Consider the following 18,185-nt stretch of genomic DNA (forward strand, 5'->3'; position numbering starts at 1 on the left):
GGCAGAAAGAGACTTTATGTATGAGAATCACAGAGAGAGTCTGTCAGTGCGAGACACAGAGATCGTCTGTGTGTCGCTGTGTGTGTGTGAGTGAGAGAGCGAGAGATTCAATGTGTTTAAGAGAGACAGAGAGATACTCTGGGTGTGGGAGACAGTGAGACACTGTGTGTGTGAGTGACAGAGAGAGAATGTGTGTGTGAGAGAGAGAGAAACCGTGTGTGTGTGATAGGCATGGAGTGAATATTTATATGAGAGACATAGAGGGATTGTGTGTGTGAGAGAAGAGAGAGAGAGAGAGAATGTGTGTGTGAGAGAGAGAGAGACTGTGTATTTGAGGCAGAGAGACTGTTTTTGAGAGAGAGAGTGAGAGAGAGAGAGTGTATGTGTGAGAGGCAGAGACAGGATGTTTGTGAGAGAGAGAGAGAGCGGTTGTATATGTAAGAGGCAGAAAGAGACTGTGTGCTTGTGAGAGTTAGATAAAAACTGTGTGTGAGAGACTAAAAGAAACTGTGTGTGAGAGAGACAGAGAGACTGTGCGTCTGAGGGGAGAAACTGTGTGAGTGAAACAGAGAGATTGTGTATGAGTGAGACAGAGAGAATCTGTGTTTGTGTGTGTGTGAGAGAGAGACTGTGATTGTGAGAGTCAGAGAGAGATTTTGTGTGTCTGTGACTGTGAGACTGTGTATGAGAGAGAGAGGAAGGGAGAGAGAGGGAGAGAGAGATCATGTGTGTGAGAGACAAAGAGCCTGAGGGTTTGTGTGATGGAGAGAGAGAGAGAATCTGTGACTGAGAGAGGCAGAGAGAAAGACTGTGTGTGAGACAGAAAGAGACTGTGAGTTTGTGAGAGAACGACAGAAAGAGACTGTGTGTTTGTGAGAGAGAGACAGAAAGAGATTGCGTGTTTGTGAGAGAGGGAGACAGGGAGAGACTGTGTGTGTGTGTGTGAGAGAGAGAGAGAGAGAGAGAGAGAGGAGAGAGAGAGACAGAGAGAGACAGAGAGAAAGCGTGTGAGAGAGACGATGTGTGGGAGAGGGAGTCTTACTGTGTGCGTGAGAGAAAGACGATATGTGTGTGAGAGAGAGAGACTGTGTGAGAGACAGAAAATGTGTGTTTGTGAGAGAGACTATGTGTGAAACAGAAAGAGACTGTTTGTTTGTGAGTGAGAGAGATATAAAGAGACTGTGTGATTGTGAGAGAGATAAACAGAAAGAGACTGAGTGCTTTTGAGAAAGAGAGAGACAGAAAGAGAGGGTTTGACTGTGAGAGAGAGAGAGACAGAGAAAGATTGTGTGTGTGTTTGCGTTTATGAGAGAGAGGGAGAGAGAGAGAGCGACACTGTATGTGTGAGAGAGTGTGTGAGAGAGAGACTGTTTGAGTGAGAGAGAGACTGTGTGTGTGTGTGTGTGTGAGAGAGAGAGAGACTCCGTGTGTGATAGAGGGAGAGAGAGCGAGACTGTGTGTATGAGAGAGAGAGAGATACTCTGTGTGTGAGAGAGGCACAGCCGGATACTGTATATGTGTGTTAGAGAGAGAGAGAGAGAGAGATAGAGACTCTGTGAGTGTGTGTGAGAGAGAATGACTGTGTGTGTGAGATAATAAGAGACTGTATGTGTGAGAGGCACAGAGAGTGACTGTTTGTGTGTGACTGAGAGACTGTGTATGTGAGAGAAATAGAGAGAGGGAGACCGTGTGTGAGAGAGACATAATGTGTGTCTGAGAGAGCCAGAGAGAGACTGCTTGTGTGATACAGAAAGAGATTGTGTGTTTGTGAGAGAGAAACAGAGAAAGACAGTGTTTGTGAGAGAGTGGGAGAGAGAAAGTGTGTGTGACTGAGAGACTATGTGTGTGTTAGAGACAGAGTGAGAGAGAGAGTGCTGTATTTGTGAGAGAGACTGTGTGTGTGAGAGAGACACTCTGTGTGTGTGAGAGAGAGATAATGTGTGTGTGTGTGAGAGAGAGTGAGCGTGTGGGAGACAGAGACTGTGTGTGTGAGAGAGAGCTGTGTCAAAAAGAGAGACGTTGTGTGTGAGAGAGACTGTGTGTGTGTGAGAGAGAGAGAATGTGTGTGTGAGAGAGTGAGATACTGTGTGTGTGTGTGAGAGAGTGTGTGTGTGTGAGAGAGAGAGACTGTGGGTGTGTGAGTTCGAGAGATTGTCTGTGAGAGAGACTGTGTGTGTGAGAGAGAGACTGTGTGTGGAGAGAGAGACTGTGTGTGAGAGAGAGAGACTGTGTGTGTGAGAGAGAAGACTGTGTGTGTGAGAGAGCAGACTGTGTGTGTGTGTGAGAGAAAGAGAGATGTGTGTGTAAGATAGAGACTGGTGTGTGTGAGAGAGAGACTGTGTGTGTGAGAGAGAGAGACTCTGTGTGTGTGAGAGAGAGAGACTGTGTGTGTGTGTGTGTGAGAGAGAGACTGTGTGTGTGTGAGAGAGAGAGTGTGTGTGTGAGAGAGAGAGAGAACGTGAGTGTGTGAGAGAGAGAGAACGTGTGTGTGTGTGAGAGAGAGAGACTGTGTGTGTGACGGAGAGAGAGAGACAATTTGTGTGTGTGAGAGAGACTGTGGGGAGATGTCTGTCTCTGTGTCCCTGTATCTCTGTGTCTGTGTCTCTCTGTGTCTGTCTCTGTCTCTGTGTTCTGTGTCTGACCCCCCCCCCCCCCCCCCCACATCCGAGGGCTCTGAGCCGCGCGGCATGCTGGGAGCTGTAGTTCCCGGGGGTCTGTGGCTGTGATGGTGACAGAGAGAGTGAGTGAGTGTGAGAGAGACAGCGACTGACCTGCGGACGTCATGTTTCTCTCTTTCCCCTCTCTCTCTCTCTATCACTCTCTCTCTCTCCCCTCTCTCTCTGTGTAACTGCTGCCGCCGCCATTGCCCTTTGTCTCTGTCTCTCTCTCTCTCTCTCTCGAGCTGCCGCCCACGGTCTCCGGGCACCTGACGCCATGACGCTTTCAGGATGCGCTCGAGCCGACGTCAGCACGTCCATTGCTCTCGGTGTACGTGTGTGTGTGTGCAGGTGTGACAGCACGTACGGCACCGCCACCCAGTGCTCGCCGCCATTTTGTACGGCGCCGCAAACCCTGCGCCGACGGCCATGTTGTACGGCGCCGCAAACCCACCGCTGACCGCCATGTTGTACGGCACAGCTTCTCCGCTATGTGGCTCTCAATCTCTTTCTCTCTCTCACGTATTGACCTTGAGCGCCTCCAACCATTTTAGTACCTCCATTCTGTTCATTCATTTCCTATTAGTCCTTCTGCTGCGAGGCGCCTATTATACAACAACAACAAAATTATATTTATAGACGCCATTCACGATGGGAGGACGTCCCACAGCGCTGAACATTCAGGTATCGGGGCCCGATCAGGGGGGCGGGGTGGGGTTGGTTAGGGGGGATTGGTGGGGTTGAAGGGTAGTGGGAGGGATCCTGTAGAGGTGGGGCTGATGGTGAGAGGTGGAGGGAAGGGTTTGTGCAGTGGTGGGGAAGCGGTGGTGTAGGGTTGGAGGAGTCGTGGTGTAGAGCTTACGGAAGGCAGGGAGATGGGAAGGAGACCAAAGGCACGTTCGAACAGAAGGGAATACATATTGGCTTTCAAGGAGGAATGGGAGGAAGCGAGGAGAAGGGATCGTGGGATAGAGTTTCAGAGTATGTGGGTAGAGTGGCTGAAAGCCGGTCCACATATGTTCGGGCGGGAGACATGCACCGGACCGGAGCATGAAGAACGGAGAGAGCGGGACAGTTGGTAGGGAGTCAGGAGGTCAGAGAGGTAGGAGGGAACAAGATCATGGATGGCCTTCAAGTTAAGGAACAGGATCGTGAACTGGATCCTCAGTGGAATGTGGAGCCAGTGGAGTCGGGCTCGGGTGGGAGTGATGTGAGTGTCTTCAGCCACTGCGCCCAGAGGCTCCGGAACTGCCTTCCTCACTCCCTTTCCCTCGCTCCCGCCCTTCCCATTTTCAGGTCTCTGCTCAAGACCGTTGTATTCGACCGCGACTTTGGTCACATTCCCTCCCCTCCCCCTGGCTCGGTCCCGTGATCCATTACGGTGAAGCGCTCTGAGACGCCGTCCGGCGTGGAGGGCGCTTGATATATCCAAGTTGTTGTTGTTGTTGTTGTTGTGAGCTGGAGCAGGAGAAAATGGAAGCCTGAAACCCACATTGAATACATTGTAAAATAAAAAGGTCTAAAACATGAGAGCATAACATTTTCTGGGCGACAGAATACCAAGGCACACCGAGCTTGCGTTCCACCATCAAGTTTACCTTCTTTTCCATTGAACGACAGAGACTTCTATTGACATTTTGTGCAAGCAAATTGCAGCTTTTGATTGATATGATTGCTGTCACAGGCAATACCTGGTTAATAAGAAACGACAACTACTGTAAATTAGATATTCAAAGGTAAAATCTGAATGCAAATAGATGGAAACACTGACCACAGTGGGCGTGGGATTGTTTGCTCATCAGGCTTCATGTTCTCCCAAAACATACATTTAAATGAAGTACAAATATCCTTGAAATTTGATATGGATCAAATCAGCAACTAATTTAGGAACAACGGTTTTTGAAGAATAACTTGCAATGTCGTAGAAATATAAGAGTTACGTATTCGCAGATAGCTACCAGTTATTTTATTTAAGCTGTGCTGGAATGCTTTGCAAATAAATATTGCGAGAAAGCTGACTGATGCTTGAAAAGGTTGTGGACAGAAGTTACTGTGGCGCAAATGGTCAGCGCGTTCGGCTGCTAACCGAAATTTTGGTGGTTCAAACACACCCAGGGAAGGTGCTCTTCTGGAATAAATATATTATTCTTCAATTGCTTCCCAGCACGTGAATTAATTCAAGAAAAACTTGATCGGATGCGTTGTCTTTATTTTCAAAGTATTCCAAAACGCTCCTCACTTGGTTCATTGACAAATTGGAACAGCTCTTGCTTCGTATTGGAATTCAACGACTTCCTTCCTCCTATGTTCCGGAAGCATTCGGAATTTAAAGAGAAATTACTTGCCGGAAGATATTTAATCGTGTCGAGGAATGGCATTGCTGGGCCTGGAGAGTGAAACTAATCTACGCTGGAATCAAAGTGATCGAACGGCCAACGACACAAACGCACTCTGAGGGTATTGGCTCATGAACAAAAACGTTGGCTTCTCGTTGGATCAATGGAAGAAGGAATAATTTTGTTAGCTTCTGCACACAGCTCTTTCCGGTCAGAAATCACATCTGATCTGTACAATGTACGAGCTGAAAAAGATCATTTGATAGCGGTTGGATCCGAGCCCATGCCCGCTTAGAAAATGGAGCCTGGATTCAGCGCCTTAGACAGCTGGGCCACGATCTACTCTGTTTGTGAAAAATGACGATAATTGAGATTGAGTGCGGTGGAGTAATCGAGCTGGAATTCCAGAAGCTGGTGCCTTGTGAATGAAGGTCGAAAAGGTTGCCTGCACCTGCAGTACAGGAAACACAAGGAAGGTAAATGTAATCTCAGTGCAGGAGGTGGGCAAGAAACATAGATAAGATCAGCGTTAGCTCAGTGCAGGAGGTGGGCAGAGACACACAGGGAAGGTCAGTGTTAGCTCAGTGCAGGAGGCGAGAAGACTGCGGCGTGAAATCCCTGACCTTGAAAGCGACCATTAAAATACTTTCAGTGAGATGTGGGGTGATGGGGTGCGCTGTTTCTTGTAATTGAGGGTATGGAGTGACAGTTGGGTAAAGGTTTGGCATATTCAGTGTACGGGTTCTCACATTCCTCTGATGCCGGCGTCATCTGCTCAGGTAAGCATTTTCAGTCTCCCATCATGTTTTTCAATCCTCATATTTTCGGTAAAACCACAGTTTGAGAAACGCTGAAAGAGATTGTATTCCACATTGTGTCAGGTTATTATTACATCTCTAATTTGGAGGGTTGCCCTGCACTGCCATGCCCCAACCCCCCCCAACCACCCACCCACCACCACCACCGCCCTCCGCCGTCGCTCAATGTTGATTTTCTTTATTTTCCCTTTGTCTGCTCAGGAGAGGCTTCATTCATTGATTCAGACTTGTTTTTAAACCGGAACAAATATATGTTGAAATCCGAAATGATTCCTTAGGGTGTTTCATCCAAGACAGTCCCTCAATCTCTCCGACTTCTGGTTTCCTGGGTTTATTTGGCAAATTGCTGCGAAATATAGACCGTGCTTACAGACAGTGTTTACTTTCTTCATTGTCCTCATTATCTTCTGAGATCCCCATTGCACAGCAGGAACTTTCAGTCCCTTCCTTACGCTCTCAGGCTCTCAGACTCCCATTAGATAGTAGGTAATCTCTCTTTTCATCCTCTCAGGCCCCTTTTGCACCAAAGTTATTGTCATTCCCTTCCTCACCCTCTCCCACCCCCATTGCACAGGAGGTGCTATCTCTCCTCACCCAGGAGACTCCCATTGCACAGCAGATATACTATAACTCCTCACCCTCGCGGACTTCCATTGCACAGCAGATAGTGCTATTTCTCTGCTCACACTCTCAATCCCCATTGCACCTGAGGTATTGTCTCTCCCCACCTTCTCAGACCCCATTGTCTCTCAGGTGGTGTCTCTCCTAACTCTCTCAGCCTCCTCTTGCACAGCAGTTACTGTTCCTGCTCACACTCTCAGACCCCATTGCAGACCCCATTGAATTGCAGGTAATGTCATTCCACCCCAGTCACTTCACTCTTAATGCACAGAAGCTACTTCTAAATGATTTGGGACGTCATTCTAACCTGCAGTTCACAGCATGAACTCATCTTGTGTCCTTTTGAAGCTGGGTAAGATATTTGTGGGTAAATTCATGCTACTCAGCACAACAATAAATACGTGCACTGATACAGCGCACTCCACGCAGGTAGTATCTCAGGGCGCTTAACGACTACCTCGATCACCTGACAAATATCTAAATGTGGATTTCTCACTCTACATTTCTGATGATTGTTTCTGTTTTGATCTGTTTGCTGTCTGCAGTTAATTTCTCTGTCAATCACTAGGTACGTTCTTTGTATTATAATAACTCATATCACGTTAAATCTTCCACTACAGAACATTATCCCCAAAATTAATTGGTGGAAGCAATGCCTGTTCCGGCAGAGTTGAATTGCAGCGCGATTATAAATCAGGAACCATCTGCGATCATTATTGGGATTTACAGGACGCCGATGTGCTCTGCAGGCAATTGGATTGTGGGTTCGCTTTGTCAACTGGTTCTGGAACACAGTTTGGGAAAGAAACAGGTCTTATCTGGAAAACTAACTTCAATTGTGTCGGTAATGAATCCTTAGTGTCGGACTGTCCTGTATCATTCTGGGAGAAGTTCAGCTGTACACATGACCATGATGTTACTGTTGTATGTTCCGGTGAGTGAAATAATAATTCTTAGATTTGATACAGTTCATTACTAAATGATTATTATTAAGTCATTCAGACTTCTCAACGCGCTTCTAATAATATAACTTAACGAAATCTGACTCATATTTTATCGGCGGAAAAGCTAAAAACTTAAAAAATAATGGGTTATACTCTTTAAAAGTAAAATCTACCTTTGATTAAATGATACGCTCTCTGTCTTAGAAAATCTAATCTATTGTGTGCGTAAGATTTGCGGTTAGTTATTATTCAGGTATCAGAGGTGACAGCAATCTCCATCTCTAAAAATAAGCACAAACCAAAACTGTTGCTTCTTTGGATTTTCAAAATTAGCCAATTTGCCCCGAGTCCGTAAAATTATATTTATTTTATTATTACATACGAGAGCATAGACTCCTGAGACAAAGTGTTTACTCCTAATTCCCATACAGTTGCCTGGTCCTGATAAAGTACAATCTCTGGTTTTAGACTGTGACGATAATGCTCTTCTGCTACAAATGCAATGATGCTTTACAATATTCTCCTTCTCTTCACGATTGTTTTTCCTTCTAGCACATGTGGTGATTTGTGCACATGGGCTGGAGGCTGCTATAATTTTTTGTGTTATTGTCTGTTGATTATGTGTAGCTGTGAACACCAGTAGCATCGTCGTCTGTGAAATTTCGTGTAATTTCTACGTTATTATGTATATTTCTGTGAATTTTGTCGAGTATATTGTCAAATTCGAAAGGCCTGTTTTTAATTACGAATATGATAAACTTATCTTCAGCTCTCACAGCTTTGATGGTGAAATTGTGCCTTGAAATCTTTGCAGGTGAACAGTGGCATTTACGGTAAGAGAGCGGTGGGAGCCGCTGTGATGGGCGAGTGGAGATTTATCATGAAGGCACCTGGGGCAGATTACTGGATGATTCCTGGAATATATCAGATGGCAATGTCATCTGCCGACAGCTAAACTGTGGCTCTGCTATTTCAGTCTACTACTCTTCCCAGTACGGGGAAGGCAGTGGACCTGTGTGGATCAATAATGTTCAGTGCGTAGGAAGCGAGACACACATCTGGAGCTGCCCACATTCCACAGTGGCTTCATCCTCCGGGAGCAGCCGGGATGTGGGAGTTCTTTGTTCGGGTGAGTGCAGTTGACTGATAAATAGAATAAGTGGAATAAATCTTTGTTAATTTTGGTAACACATTGCTAGATAACTTATATTATGCCTCTCTCTCGGTGATTGCTCATCTTAATTGATGTAGAAATGCCCGCCAGTTTGAATTCTTCCGCCTCTGATGCTGGGACAAGAGAATGAACGTCAATACACAATGAAAGTTCACACACGTACATTGACGATCAATTAATTTTTTGGATGATGAATGATATCAAACCGCAGACGTTCTGTTTATATCCTAAATAGAAGCTTGACATATTGTTTTACTTTGCAACAGAACACAAACAGCTAACATTAAATGAATCAAATTGGAAAACATTTCGTACTGGAGTTCAGAGTTCAAGTGAGTGAACGTTTACCAATATTCTTTATTTCACGAGGAGGTTTTAAATAGCATTTTAAATTGGTGCATGTTATACCTTCAATTAAAGTTTCCTCATTTTCAACAGAAGATGTTCAGATCAGACTGATGGACGGCGGGAGTTCGTGTGCTGGGAGAGTGGAGATTTACTACAACGGAACCTGGGGGACGGTGTGTGATGACTCCTGGGGATCAATTGAGTCGAATGTTGTGTGCAAACAGCTGGGATGTGGATCTGCAGTTCATACAACATCTGCGGCCACTTGTGGACGAGCCTCAGCTCCAGTTTGGCTGGATGACGTGAGATGTTCAGGAAAGGAATCAGCTCTCTGGGAATGTCCCTCTTCTCCATGGGGGCAACATGACTGTTATCATAAAGAAGATGTGAGCATCGTGTGTGAAGGTAAGAGATTAATCACTTTGCCTTACATCAGCAAATTCTACTGATTGGGTGTGAGCTTGGATCAGATTTTAGCACTTTCTCCGTTCAGGTAAATGATATTAGGTTTCAAACGCCTCATGGAATAATTTTGGCAAAAGCTAACAATTCAGTGCAGTAATCTTTGCCTCCGAGGGTGTAACTACATGTTCACGTGAGAAAAAATTATCCCACGGGCAATGCTGGAAAAGGCAAGGATGATTCCCACTGTGCCCGGGCCAACTATACTGGCGATGAAACATGTGGAGTCCTGTAGCTCAGGTGGAGTCCTGTAGCTCAGTGGTTTGATCACTGGCTTTGCAAGTGAGAGACGTGAGTTCAATTCCAGGTAGGGCGAGACCTTAGGCAAGTTTCCTTGCTCCACAAAGAGCCTAATAATAATCCCTCCAAAAATCAAAAACAATAATAAATTGGTCATTTTTCAATCCAGGACTGTTTGTGGGACATTGCTGTGCGCAACTGGCTGCCGCGTTTGCCCACAAAATACAATCAATTCACTTTACAGTGTGTTCTGTGAAGCGCTTTAGGACGCACTCCTACGTGAAAAGCGCTATATCAAATGCAAGGATTATTATTATTATTGTCATTATCTTCTATTTGTGGTTAGATGCGGGATATTGTATGGCATTATGTGTCTAGATGTTCCGTCACCACAGTGAGAAACAGCTGTAAAAATAATAATAATAAGCCTTGAATTTGATATAGCGCTTTTTACGTCGGGAGGACGACCCAAAGCGCTTCACAGAATACACTGTAAAGTGATTTGTCTGTTTATTTGTGGGCGAACGCGACAGCCAATTGCGCACAGCAATGTCCCACAAACAGTCGTAAATTGAAACTGACCAATTTATTATTGTTTTTGGAGGGATTAGTATTAGGCTCTGCGTGTAGTAAGGAAACTTGCCCAAGGTTTCGCTCTCTGCCTGAAATTGAACTCAGGTCTCTCGCTTGCAAAGCGAGTGCTCTAACCACTGAGCTACAGGAGGTAGATTGACTACGTTGCAGTTGAGAGATTTCAATTCTATCATACCACCATGTTGCCTCACAGAGCACAAGATGCTGCGGCTGGCGAATGGGCTACATTCCTGCGAGGGGAGAGTGGAAGTGTTTTACAATGGGACCTGGGGCACAGTCTGCTCGGACTCCATGGGAATCGACGAAGCTGAGGTAATCTGCAAACAGTTAGATTGTGGCAAATCTCTCGAAGTTGAATATGATGGAAAATTTGACGAAGGATCTGGACCTATTTGGTTGGATGACATGGAGTGCAATTCAAACGAATCCTTCTTGTGGCAGTGCTCCTCACGACCTTGGGGTGAACATAACTGTGTTCATTCGGAAGATGTGGGTGTGATGTGTTCAGGTAGTAAAATGTCCCTTAGTTCACATCTCTGATTAAATATTTATTGTATTTATGTTTGAACCAGTTTGCTTATCTGATGTATGTTTGATGCAGAGAAAGCTCCGGAAAAAACGGAGAGGGCAAAACTATGCGATGGGAGATCACCGGATCAGCAGATTCGTTTATCAGGTACTGAATGAAAAATAAATGAATGAACAGAATTTGTATTTGTTATCAAATCATTCGCATCAGATGGAATTCTAAGTGCGCTTCACATTATCTACTGTAACGAGCTTTGACTGTAAAAATAATAATCCTTCCATTGGATAATGCGCTTTTCACGTTTTCCTGAATTGCAAACCGCTTCACGGAATTTACTGGAAAGTGAAGCGACTGCATATTTGTGGGCTAAACGCGGCAGACAATTGAGGAAAGCGGTGTCCCACAACCAATTATCGATCTAGTGATCAAATTATTATCACTAATATTTACTTTTGAAGGTTTATTTATAACAGATCCTGTAAATAATACTTTACATGATAAATTCGTTTGATGACAATATGGAAGATTGCGTATTTTACTGGTTTGAGTAACCAACATGTGACATGAATACTGTCTATCAATACTTCCTCCCGACGTGAAATGCGCTATACGAATGTAATCTTGTTGTTGTTGTTGCTGTCTGATCAGGACAAGAGTTGCGGTTGGTTGGAGGAAGCAGCATTTGCTCTGGCAGAGTTGAAATATTGAGCAATAACACGTGGGGGACGGTGTGTGACGACTCCTGGGATATCCGAGAGGCCAGTGTGGTGTGCAGACAGCTTGATTGCGGCCCCGCCGTGCGGGCTGTGGGACAGGCGGGTTCGGACAAGGCGTTGGTCAGATATGGCTGGACGAGCTTCACTGCAGAGGAAGTGAATCCTTTCTGTGGGATTGTGTCTCTTCATCCGCGGGTCAAAGTGACTGCCTTCACAAGGAAGATGCTGGTGTGGTTTGCTCCGGTAGGGATCTGATCTCTCAATGTTCAGTGTATTTAATGCAAATTTTTTTTTTTAATTTTTCTCACCAAAAGCAGAATAATTGACATCACTTCAAGCTAGAAATGGAATTGTGAATGGATTAATGGTGTCGGTGATGTTTTACAGGTAAACCTCCCAGACCGCCAATCCAAACCCCATCCTTTGGTAAATAACACAATTGCTCGCCTTCTTGATGATGTGTTGCTTAACATTCATAGATATTACCACTCGGTATTGTCTTTGATTCGTAAACAAGGAAATATACTTAAACAGCACATTTGTAAACTAACCTGTCAGAAGTCAACTTTTTAGAAATTAACAGGCTGTTTAACTTCAGGAAAAGATCTTCATATATTCCATTATTCGCATGGTTCGGGCATTCTTCTGACTACACTGTGCAACGTGTCATACATTATTTGGCCTGAGATATTCTTCAGTATAGTATGAAGATATGTCGTTATAATTTCGAAAGTGTGACTCCCACATATTAAAATAACCAATGTTATGTCCTTGGTTTACAAAGTCCAGCTGATCAACATCCCTTTTGTGGTCTGCATCGCGCTTGGAATCCTGTTAGCAATGGTACTGTTTGTACTGATTGTACAGATGGACAGCAATTCTTCAGTAACAGGTGAGCCTGGAATCTGGTCTCACAGCACTGCCTGGAGCTCGTTATCAATACAGATAAAATCCTTTTGACGTTTCTATGTCTTGTCACTTTTGTTAATTTTGTACTCTTGTCTGTTTTAACTGTCACGATTTCATTGCTATGTTCACATGTATCTCTAAAGTTGAACAAACTGAAACTAAAGACATATACGTTCAAATGCGTAGCTCAAATACAAACACAGATGCATAAAGTAAACCCATCAGACACAAGTAGGCCTCAACGTAAGACTGAGCACACCAACATATTTTTCATTAAAGTATACAAAAAAAGGATTTAAACTGACACAAAAACGTAGATACCCAAAGGATCACAAATACACAGTTGTATTAAGACACCAACACACAGAGTGAGTAGATATTTGTAGATACCTAAAGACAAATGCACAGTCATATTTATCGATTGAAACAAACACTTACAAAAACAAGTATACTGATGAATATTGAGGCAATAGTGACGATGATATATTGATATTTTCAAATAATAATACTAACGTAACATGTTCCAAATATTTACACATCAATTTCAAACTCCACTGTGCAATTTCAGGTTAATATTTTAATTTCTGTATATGTCAACTTCCAACAGAGGAAAAATATCCGTCTGTTCGTTTGTATCAAGCAATTTATGAAGAAATTGAGGAACGACCAATCAGAAGAAGAAATTTTGAGTCTGGCTCCTCTGGTACATACTTTACAATCATGTTTATTGTATCCGCATCATTGTACAAAAAACATCAACATTAGTATCCCAATTGGTGGCAAATGCAAATGATTGAATGCGCTGTGGATAGGATTTCAAGCTTTTATTCAGAGAACTGAAAAAGCCACATCTTGTTGCGTTGTATCAATTTACCCATTTAATAGAGAGAAAACCTACTCAATACTTCAATTTGCTCGGTCTTTCAATTTTCAAATATTATCAACAAAGATTTCTGCACTTACCAATTAAATTAAGTTACATTATTTAATTTAATATACAATAAAATAACTGTTAGATAGTGGGCTTTATTACTTCACTAAAACGAAACCTACAGAAAGCAAATATAAGCGATGGTTATAGCGTGTCTGTAGTCCAGCGAATATCCAAAATAATACCATGTTGTCAAATGTATCATTTGTAGCCTAAACAGAGGCAGTATTCAAAAATCATATTAATATTATTTAACCAACTCGCTCGTGGTATGTTAAAGATTTTCGCTTGATCAACGTCATATTTTTGAGCGGTTGACCATATTTTTATCCATGGAAAGTGATCCACGATTTCGGAAAATAACTCTCATTTTTGATACCTTTCTTCATTTTGATATTGGAGTTGAATTAGGCTCTAAGAACCTCTGTAATGGGACACTAATGTCAATATTTGCACAGTTTCAGGATCCAACGATTCTATCAGTAAACTGGAGTACTACACTGGGGAGAGTTTGAACGGATCTGATGCAGAACAAGGAAACGCTGAAGTGTTTCTTCCGAATGGTGAGTGAGTGAAATAATTATTGTATGCGATACAGCCTCTGATTAATTCGACGAGACGTTTCAAAGCACTCCACATTCTTCAGTGTGACTTGTAGTGATTGTGTATCTCCTGATGAACTGGAAAGGCAATTTGTGCGCAAAATATGCACAGTAATCAGGAGGAACGTGGGGCAACGCTGCAGTATAAGAACTATTTCCCTTTTGAGATTTGCAACATTTAAATTCCAGCTAAACAGGCAAACGGAGCTCAATGCACTGCACTCCCCCAGTACTGCCTTGAAGAGCTATCCAGAGTGTGATCTTAGTCCCCGAGTGGATTACAATCAGAACCTTCCGACCCAGAGGCTAAAGAGCTCCCAATTTATCCAGTTTTCACAGTAAAACAAGCTTTAATCTTCAGATAAAGTATCCCAAAAGAAATTCAGGACTTTTTCATAGTTCAGGCATAAGATACATTGAGCACCACTGTGTCCAAATTTGGGTGGATATGGATAGACATTTGGGGAACAAATTTGCAGGCTCTGGGTAGAGCGCGGAAGAGTTGGAGTAATTTTGGTCGCTCTTTCAATAGATGGACTGAGTGGCCTCCTTCTGTGCTGTACAATATTACGATATCTGCCTCCTTTTCCTATCTGAATGTTTGAGTGCGTAAGACTGACTCCCTGTTATCAGATCATCTTCAGGAAGATTATGATTATGACGTCGCTGAGAGCGGAACCTTCGAGATGGCGGAACGTGACCTTCTCCTGGTCACTGACACACACCCTGATGTTCCCTCACTGACCAGCCCCACTGTCCAGGAAGCCTCGCTCTCTCAGGGTAACAGCCTAACTGTCATGTCTTAACTTACTGCGGGAGATATTTAATCAGCAACCCATCTGGGAGCAACACTCATTATCACAATCACGATCTTTATCAATCCTACTATCGATACAGCAATGTCACGGCATTAGGATAACAACAACAAAATTACATTTGTTCTGCGTCTTTGAACTTTGGAAGTCCCGGATACACTTTAGTGTGTAGTGACTGCATATATGGTCGGTTGATATGTGTTTGCACCAATGGCTTCCTAATAGCGAAGCTGGTGATATTTGTCCTTGCTGTGGTTTCTAAAGGTAGAAAAATTATGGGTCGATGTGAAATCTGAAACGGATATTTCTCGGGTTCCTCAATTCAACTCCGAAGCTGCTTGTAATGTCAATGTTTTTACATGCAAAATGTTCCGCTGTGTAATGTCAAAAATTGCACATAAAGAATGTTGCTGCGACTTACCGATGAACACAGATATCCTTGTTTCTATGTCTTGTCAATCACAATCATGATGTCATTGAAGAAATGACATTTTACACCACTGCAATCAATTATTTAAATAACTGTTTCAAAATTATTTGTCCCATTAAAATTTAACAAGTCAAAAGGAATTCCATCTTGATCACCCAACCCATCTAATGCTAAATATTCTAATTGTAGTAATGGATGTAAAACATACAATCACAAATACACGATGGTTATCTCTCCAGTCTGTGTGTGTCCCTCTCACGGGCACAGAGTTACACACAAAACATACACAGACACCCACGAAGCATACACACTCACAGACACAGGCGGACACACGCACACATTGACACACACAAGGAAAACAACACAGACACTCACAGACAGACAGACATTCATAGACAAACACTCAAACAACACGTAGAGACACACAGACACACACATTCACATACACGCAGACACACAGTGTCTCCTTTCTCAATGTAATAATTAGATCATGGTTCTCTCTACAGAGGGTGGACACCACACAGACAGTGACCCGCTGATTCCTGTTGACTCCAGTCAGTGTGATTATGATTATGATGATATTGACTGTGAGAATGACACCGAGAAGCACAGGCCGCTTCCCATTGGGAATCAAAGGGCATCTCCCGAGCTTTGCACCGTCTAATCGCAACATCCACATCAAACAGGTGAGTTTAGGTCTTCATGATTTACAGCATTACTCACATCACAGAAAGCCGCCAATGATTGATATTATCGTCCTGTTGACATGTGTACTCGTAGTCACAGTTACAGGTGATTGTAATGGTTATACAACTTGACCAGCAACGGTCAGTGATTTTAATCATTCACAATCCTGACTGGAGGCTAATATTAGACAGAATGGCAGTGGTCATGTGCATTTGTCCCACATGTCTTCACGCCAATGATGATGAACTAAAATTAAAAGCTTCTTGTCAGCAATTTCACAGTGATGTGATCCATGGTTGGTTGCGACTGAAACGATAATTTGTATTTACCATTCTAAACTGTTGAAACTATTTTCTTTATTTGACTCAGAGATTATTTTTCCTATACTTTACTCGCCGAACTTTTATGTTATTTTCTGAATCAAAATTTAATTACACATTCTGCTATTTGAGCGTAAAAAGTCCTTCTTCCTTTGTAAATGTGGTATCAAATGGCAGAAAGATTAACTAAAATAGTTGGAAACAGTCTCTCAAACAGCAGCCGCTGAACGAAACCCAAGTAACCGCCCAAGAGATTGTCAAAGCCAATGTGCTGTACTTTAGGGTGTTATAAATGGATCAGTATTATGTTATTGATGAGAATAAACTTATTTCCTTAAAATAATATCTTTTATTGTCTATTTTACAGAGCCAACCGAAATTTCATCACCAATAATTATTGATTATCTTTAGATAGAAACCAGTGAATAAGATGAATATACACGTTCCACCAGCATACCAACGCAATTAATATGAACCCGTGTCACATATTTCTGTGATAGCAATTTCCATGTGTGCTCTGTGTAAAACATTCCTCTGTGATTTTCAGAAGGATTTGTTTGCATTTCAGGTTGAAAATAACGTGTGTTTTATACATTGAAGTAATCTGATGCCTGTATTAGTGCTATCATATTACACAGAAAATTGTTGCATTTTTATCCTTTACTATTTTGTTTTGAATTTGCTTTGATGCTTACGATTCTAGACTGCAATAGAGCTTAAGTTTTTTTTATTTCCCGTCATTTTAAAAGATTTATTGTGAAAAAAATATTAGATTCCTGCGCATATTTCTTGAGATTATTTGCTGAATTTTATCAATCAAGTTATTGTATCGACGAAAGAGAAATTGGTCAATTGGATAAAAACGGATCCAGTTTCAGATGAAGTGTGTATCCGAACCAGAAAGTTCTGTGATTATTCTGTAAACTGCAGCGAATGTTAGTTTTGGGATTAATACTAAAAGTTCAAGAAGAGCAAACAAAAGAGAATTGATGTTTTGACAGCACCCATCGTATCTGACGAGAGAGATTTCTGCTGTTAACTGTTCACCTATTTAACAAAAAGATTGTAAATGTTGAGTGAAAATCAAATAGACTTCAATAAATATCAAATGAACATGAAACCGCCCAGTTGTTTGTCATTGTTTTCAAATGCACAACACACTAACCACTGACATCGGTCTGTCCCTGAATACACTAGATTGCAACAAAACAGCAGGTTCGTGATCTGAAATTCGGTGTCATTCTCAAGAAATTCAGTCTGGATCATTGAATCTGTCACACAAACAAACAAACAAACAAACAAGGAAATACATGGAAACATAGATGCATAGATAAATAGACAATTATGTAAAGAAAAACAGTTTGCGAGGGACAGTTGGCAGAGTAATGTGTGAGATACTGAGTGGAGTGGGAAGATTGGCAGGGAGTGTGGGAATGTGGATCAGGGAAGAGAGATTTGCCCCCGGGGTCTGTGGTCGTTGGGCTTGGGGTGATAGTGGGGAATGGGGCAATCAGTGTGGCTGCTGCTGGGGCAGAGGGAGGCCGTGGAATCAACCAGTAATGATAAGAGATGAGGAGGAAGAAGAGAGTGGAGGACTGAAAGGGATTGACACGTTTAGAGTGTATAGATGTGGGGTAGAAAGCAGGAAGACGTGTTGGGTAGACGATACTGATGTGGGTAGAGGGTAGTTTTGTGGGGTACAGGGCAGTAGTGTGGGGTAGAGGGCAGTGGTGTGGTGTAGAGAGCAGTGATCTGGGGTAGAGGGCAGTGATGTGGGGTAGAGGTCAGTGATGTGGATTTGAGGGCAGTGACGTGGGTTAGAGGGCAATGATGTGGGGTAGAGGGCAGCAATATAGGGTAAAGGGCAGCGATGTGGGGTAGTGGGCAGTGATGTAGGGTACAGGGCAGTGATGTGAGTTAGAGGGCAGTGATGTGGGGTAGAGGGCAGTGATGTAGGGTAGAGGGCAGTGATGTGGGATAGAGGGCAGTGATGTGGGGTAGAGGGCAGTGATGTGGGGTAGAGGGCAGTGATGTGGGGCAGAGGGCAGTAAT

General features: G+C 43.1%; 1 protein-coding gene across 1 annotated transcript; it reads left to right on the forward strand.

The window, feature by feature from the left end:
- Positions 1–5,751: 5,751 nt before the first annotated feature.
- Positions 5,752–15,790, forward strand: LOC121851792 (antigen WC1.1-like). The gene is made up of 11 exons (XM_042345876.1): positions 5,752–5,772; positions 6,590–6,661; positions 8,934–9,303; positions 10,388–10,702; positions 10,796–10,870; positions 11,372–11,682; positions 12,229–12,331; positions 12,956–13,051; positions 13,738–13,842; positions 14,515–14,661; positions 15,633–15,790. Exons 1-11 carry the CDS (start codon positions 5,752–5,754, stop codon positions 15,788–15,790), a joined length of 1,773 nt encoding a protein of 590 aa, XP_042201810.1.
- The last annotated feature ends 2,395 nt before the right edge of the window (positions 15,791–18,185 follow it).

This window comes from Callorhinchus milii, unplaced genomic scaffold (assembly GCF_018977255.1).
Source record: "Callorhinchus milii isolate IMCB2004 unplaced genomic scaffold, IMCB_Cmil_1.0 Scaffold136, whole genome shotgun sequence".
NCBI lineage: Eukaryota > Metazoa > Chordata > Chondrichthyes > Chimaeriformes > Callorhinchidae > Callorhinchus > Callorhinchus milii.